This window comes from Condylura cristata, unplaced genomic scaffold (genome assembly GCF_000260355.1).
Source record: "Condylura cristata isolate star-nosed mole 26May11 unplaced genomic scaffold, ConCri1.0 scaffold00005, whole genome shotgun sequence".
Classification (NCBI taxonomy): domain Eukaryota; kingdom Metazoa; phylum Chordata; class Mammalia; order Eulipotyphla; family Talpidae; genus Condylura; species Condylura cristata.
This window is the reverse complement of record NW_004567106.1, coordinates 39,112,453-39,119,184: the sequence shown is the minus strand read 5'-3', so window position 1 is coordinate 39,119,184 and position 6,732 is coordinate 39,112,453. Positions and strand designations below refer to the sequence as shown.

Genomic DNA, 6,732 nt, shown 5'->3' with positions numbered 1-6,732 from the left:
ACTGTTTTGTTTTTTCCAAGTTAAGCAGTAATGCCTCACACATTAGAAACATGAAAAAAAGTCATACTAAAATCTTGTAAGCCCAGGACCTAAAAATCTCTTCAATCAAACTTGCAATGTCATGTTAAAAACCTGTTACAAATATGGACCACGGTTGGTGTTTGGCAGTAATGCTGGTTGTTCAAATGAAGATGAAAGAAATTCTTAATGCAAAATTTATTCGTGTTATTCAACATCAATGCAAATCTTATTCTGATACTGTTTAGGTGACACACTACTTTAAGTTGAATGAATATAGCACAACTTAAGGGAGTCTTAAAGCTTTCCTCTTGATCTCTTGCACTGCTCCATATCTAGAAATCAATATTTATAACAGGCTATAATTTAAGTTCTTGTCAACTGTTGGAACTTCCAGAAAAATCCTAAATGAAATGTCAGAAGTGGAAGGGGCAGGTGTTAATTTCTTCTATAAGATCAGGAGAAAAGGAAGAATAGTCTTAGTCATGAGAACAATTTTAGTCAGAGAGCACATTCTTACCCAATAGTTACATAACTATTCTGTAACACAAAGAATCTTCATAAGACTCATGCGGGTAAATATATTTTGATGGCAAATGAAATCAAATAGGACCCTGCCAAGAGATGCCAAGTTTTAACTGTGATTAACAATACAACAATAATGTAGTTGATGAAACATACTATTTTAGTGACATAAGCCAGGAAAATATATTTAATAGATTTTTAACATAAGGTAGTTTGTTGTATGCTGGAAGCAATGCAATTATTTTTATGTGCATCATATATATAAACTAATCTAACTGGCTATCTTGACATCTCCCTTCTCAGTACTTTCGTAATTTAAAATAGTCTAGTAAAAGTTGACAATAAGTTTAATATACAAATATGACTTAAGCATATTGTTCCTAGAGTGAGAAGTTCTGTAAGTTTTTTAAATAACTTTGGTGTTTTCTAAAATGTTAATACCAGTTACAAGTGAGACTACAAAGTCACAACGATGAATTAGAAATGGTAACAGATGTCAACTCTTATAACAATAATTGGCAAAGTGATTTCATTTCCCCCTCCCCATTTTTAAATAAAAAAAACTAAAGTACGGAAATGTTCACAAATGGTACCTAGGGTATATTGGTGGTTGGAAGGAATTAGAAATGTATGCAAAGCTAAAAACAAATATATCTTTGAAACTATGCTAAAGATTGAGTCATATCTTCGATATGTGAAACATAGTAAACCATGCTGTATAATATTTTGACTTAAAAATAATATATAAGAAAACTTCCAGCATATATACACACCAATATTTGGCATGTCCAAAAAAACTCATTTTACCATAAAAAGAATCGGCTTCCAGCCTTCAGTAGAATGAATTATTTCACTGAATAGAGTGACATAATGTTTTTACCCTTTTTTGAAATACTGTTCACTCTTGAAAAAAACTTCTAAAAGCATAATACATTGCTACCATAGTAATGTATAATGAATTATCTGATTGACTACCCTAACCATGTTCACCAATGAGGCTGTATAAAACAATTTTGATTATTCACAATCAAGTATTCTTGTGCATACATACAGATTCAAGGTTTCCTATTTGTTCACATTTTTGTAAAACCCTCATCAAATGGCATGAAATTTTGGTGAAGTGACCCTACCTTTTTAAACAGAGGGGCTAAAGCAGCAGTGGTAGTAGCAGAAAAATTTTGATAATAATGTGCTACTATTGAAACGAACAAAGAGGAAACCTAGGATGAATGTTCATTGAGAACATATAAGTACTTTTCAAAAAATAAATGTGTCAAATCTGATTTATGTACTTAAAATATCTGTACATTGGTTTTCAGGCAAAAGCACGAATCTGTATAAAATCCATTAATTCCCATTTCTTCATTTACCGAACCCAATCATCCAGCATTTACATTGCACAGTATATTCAGAGTAGTTTAACGACATTTTAAAAGATGACTGAAGTGCATTACATTGTAAGGTTCAAATTCTTACATAACAATGTCACTCAATTAACTTTTCAACGGACTATACTCTACAGTAAGAGAAAAACAAACTGAAAATTAAAATAGCAGCAGCATCATGCAAAAACCCTTGGTAACCAAAGTTCATTCATTTGTCACAAGAAAAAACATTTCCCCTCCCCCCGACAAGCTTTTCTTAGAGCGTTTTGAAATACCTGGCCAGCACTACACAACTTTACTGTTAACGAAAGAAACATTACATCAAAGCATTTATTAAGGGCTTACATTTATGAGGAAGTATATCACATGTTCTAATTTCACCCTCAAGCACCTTAAGGTTAATAATTCCTTAGTTATTATTTCCCAACAACCAATAAATTACCCCACCAAAATTAATTGGCCATCATGTGTGTTATATTTTTGGCATAAAAGCCATACTTCATAAGGCATTTTACTCATGGCAAATTTTTAATAGAAAAGTAGCCATTATTTATATTTCAAGAGTTTACACCAATGTTAATTCTTTATCTCTCTCTCTCTCCATATATATATATATATATTTAAACTAATAACTAGTCAAAGCAGGAAATATTTTTAGCAGAAGAACAAGTAAAGGCAAAAATAAGTATTTCCCCCCTTGATATTTTCTTGGATAAAGAACAGGGACTGCAGCAATTGGAAATTCAAGGTCAAAATCATTATAATTTGCACGAGTCATCAATGATTGTTTGGGGAGCCCTTTTACATGGAATCACCAACAATGTAACAACAAACTCTCAGGTTTTCCACTACAACACGTACAAAATTTGCTTTGATGTTCTACATACATGATGCAGCATTCACACAACTGTAGGATCTCACACCCCGACATGCAGCCAGCGGGTGCCCAGTAGTCTGTCCTTAGATGCATGCCATGGATGTGCCCAGCTAATGTGTGCTGATTCCACGGCTGATCCTATGGTAATGCAATCAGGGCTCATGTTTTGGCAGGGTCTTAAGTTTAAGTATGTCGATTTGGTTTTAGATGGTCATAACTGGCAGTGTCTACTGCCCGATAAAAGCCAAAGTAAAACAAACTGTATCCCAACGATGGACCACAGGGAGGGGTTCAGTCCAGAAACGCCACCACAGTCAGTATAATCTTCCTGTAAGAAAGAAAGATGAAAAAGAAAAATACTTAGAAAACTAAGAGTACTGAGAGGATCCCATGATCAGACCAGTTCTGGACTCAACTGATCCCAGTGGTTTCATTGCAATCTAAATGAACCGCATTCTGTAGAGTTTGGTGTTCAACACTGTTGGCTAAAACAATTTGCCAGTGTCAGTGAATTTTGAATTGTTGACTACTATGCTACTTTCTAAAGAAAGTATAATTGACAATTATGTTGTGAAATAATACATACTTATAAATGTAAGAAATACAAGTAAAATCTAATGGGACTTTTTATAATTTACAAGTACTATGATTTTCAGCAATTAGGCTTTGTAATGTAAAAATTGGGACTTGGGGGTTAATTGGGAAATGAACTTCTCATGTGCCTTGGAGCCATTTCTTAAGTGAACAAACATGCTCATGCAGCATCTGAACACTCATTGAGTTAAAACATGTATGTAAAAAAACATGTATGTGAAAAAACCAAGAGAACAGTGAAAGGAAATACTCAAAAGAAAAACTGAAGAATAGTTTTTGTTCGTTTAGAGACCCATGAAGACAGCAATGAATTTATATACTTGGATCTCCCCACGTGTGGATGGCTCATTTGGTGAATTCCTGACAAAAGTTACCTTTTATTCCTATGTTCTGTATTCTGTATCATTTTCTACATTGTATACCTGTGCAGTATATTAAAATTTCTCTAATAACATATGAAACACATAACTATATTTTGTCCAAAATAACAAGTACTCAGTAATGTTTAATCGTGTAATACTGCAGCTAGGTAATATCATAAATCATGTATTTTTTGGGGGGGAATAATTTCACAAAACTCCCAGAAGTTAAAAACAGTGACTGTCTTGCTCACTAAGGTGTAATACACTGCCTGCCATCTACTAAATTTCCTGAAATAAATCAGGTACTTAAAATGTTAGCATAGCAGAAATCTAAAATCTGAGAATCAACAATTTATGAAGATCTTTTTCAAAAGCTGTGTCCAATCTACAAAATTATTAAAGAATCATTATTATGTCTTATGTCTTCTATGAATTAAGACACTGTAGAATAGTCTCATCTTAACTCATGCACTATATCTTTTATCAACACACCTGTTTGGCTTTACTTCAAACATGTTTGTGGTTTGTCTCATTTTGTTTGGCTTGATGCTCTAGTTTTTATGCCCTTGAAATGTTAGATTGTTCCCTTGAGTGCATTCCTTTTTTTAAAAAAAAGGATTGTATTTATGCTCACAGAGCTGAGGTACAGGCCAGAGGTGCAGGGGTGGTGAGAGGATTCACCAGAGACAGAGTGGGGAGCAGAACAGGCAGATGGATGTAGTACACTGCTGAGGGGAGCAGCGGGCGGGTCAGGAGAGGTCGGCTGTGCCATGTGGGTCACCTCTGGGCCGGGGATCGAACTCATGCTGAAGTGACTTTAGTTACTCAGTGCTGTGCTTGAATCCACTGTGCCACCAAGGAGGGCCCCAGAGTACATTTTTTCCACTTACAAGTTTTTCCTGGTGATTGAATTCAACCCTGTAGTTTTATATATCATCTATCTGCTGATGACTCATCTTTTAATGTCATATTCATTAAGAACATTGGTTTTAAATTTCAGCGCTCCACATACTTGACAAAGGAAAGTATAAGGTACTGCCTACATACAATTAGTAATGATGAAAGGATTTTCCTAGATAGTAATCAACACATCATTGTGTTTCAAGAACATTTACTTTCTATTTTGTTAGCAAAATGCAGTGGTGTAATTTTAAGTACTTCAATGACTCTGCTTTACGTTAAAATCTTGGATCCTACTCATCTTGAATTCTTCTCTTGAAACAACCTCCACCTCGGACACCTTCTGAGAACTCTGCACCCCCTCCCTTTTTGTTTTTACACTGAGCATTGAAAGTGACACCAATTTGTCCTTCTGTCTGACTTTTACCATAATGTTTTCTAGGCCACCAATTTTATTGTAAATTGCGAAATGTCCTTTGCCCATTAGCAATTTATTCATTGATGTTTGCATTCTTAAGGGCTACTGTGAATCATTTAGTGAGCATGGTATCTAAAAGGGTATATACACACCTATGTTTTTACATTTGCTTTTGGTTGATATTCAGAAGTTAGACTACAAGATCAAAAGGTAGTTTCTGTAATTGTCTGAGGAATCGTCATTCCATATTCCATAACCTGCACCATTTTACATAAAACAGTGTGCAAGGATTCCCATTATGTTTGTATATCTGAACTATGGCTAGCAAAGGCATTCTTATAACAATACATTTTCTGATCCCTGGGTCCAGAAAATTTGTAAATCTTTTTAAATGTGCTTCACAAAGGTCTCACAGATTGCAGTACATGGAACTTTGATTTCCTTAAACGTTGTCAAAACTTTGATGCAATTAGTAATGGAATTTTTTTCTTTGCTTCTCTAAGTTTGTTATTAATGTGGACAAATGGTTTTGTAAATTTTTTTGTCAATCTTAATAATTATTTCAAAGGAATTAAGTTTGTTTATTATAAGTAGATGTTTAATTCTGTATTTTTTCCCTCTAGTTACTGAGTTATTTTTTCTCTTAAGCTTTCATTATGTTAATGTGTTTCAGTGATCTTTGAAAGTTTATCCATTCTATATCCTTGGAATAAATTCCTTTGACTTTGCTGTATGTATAAGTTATTACATCTCAAGTACACACTTGGTTTTGAAATTTTTGAGTCACTCAAGTACCACTTCCCAATTCTTGTTATAAAGCTTATATTCTTCTAGATGTGATATTTGTGGGTGGTGTTCAATTTGATACTGGTTTTTAATCTACTATGCTACTTGGTACCTTCTGATTGAGGTCAATTTACATCTTGAATGAGTTGTATGTCACAATAGTATATCCATGTACATAAACATTTTAATTGTGGTAACGTCACTTTGCAACACTACATAGGATTTAGAGGTACAAGATGACAAGGATGTATGTATCACAGTGCACCCAACATTAAAATACCAGAAGTCCTCTAAGATGAGATTTATCTTACTTTTCCCCTTTTGATTGCCTCATTTTTACATCAGGCTTTTAGGGTTTATTATTGACTTGCTTTTATCTATCTGTTTTGCCTGCATTATACATTTAAATGATACTATCCATATTGTTTTGATTTGTGGTAGGGTCTTAACATTTTTTTGGGGGGGGAAGGGGGTGGAGTTGTGAATTTATAATTTGTCTTTAGACTTAATACAAACGTATGTGTCAGAACATTTTGTAACTTAGGAATAGCTGCAGTGAAGAGCTGCAGATTTGGTTTGTCTGCGAAGGTAGTATTTTTGTCCTAAACATTTTTAAAATTCCTTGCTTTGCATTGTCTAGAGTGTTCTCTGAGTTTCATAGACTTATTCCTTCCCCAGTCTTTGGAAGTTCTCAGTTACATTTTCTTTGAATAAGTTTTCTGTTACTTTCTCGATTCCTTAACCTCTGGGGTAACCACTATCCTCTCTTGCCTTCCCTAAAGGAGACAGATAGGTCTTGTAGTATTACTTTTTTTCTTAAAATGTTACTTCTTTGGTTCCTCCCTGGTGGTGCAGCGGGTTAAAGAA

General features: G+C 34.2%; 1 protein-coding gene across 2 annotated transcripts in view; it reads right to left on the bottom strand.

Annotated features, from left to right (window-relative positions):
• Positions 1-228: 228 nt before the first annotated feature.
• Positions 229-6,732, bottom strand: part of CACNA2D1 (calcium channel, voltage-dependent, alpha 2/delta subunit 1) — a 397,279-nt gene continuing 390,775 nt past the window's right edge. For both annotated transcript variants that reach the window (XM_004676889.2, XM_012720902.1), the window contains one exon: positions 229-3,133. In XM_004676889.2, the coding sequence (XP_004676946.1) occupies positions 3,017-3,133 (117 nt within the window). In that variant the 3' untranslated portion in view covers positions 229-3,016. The remainder of the gene's footprint in view (positions 3,134-6,732) is intronic.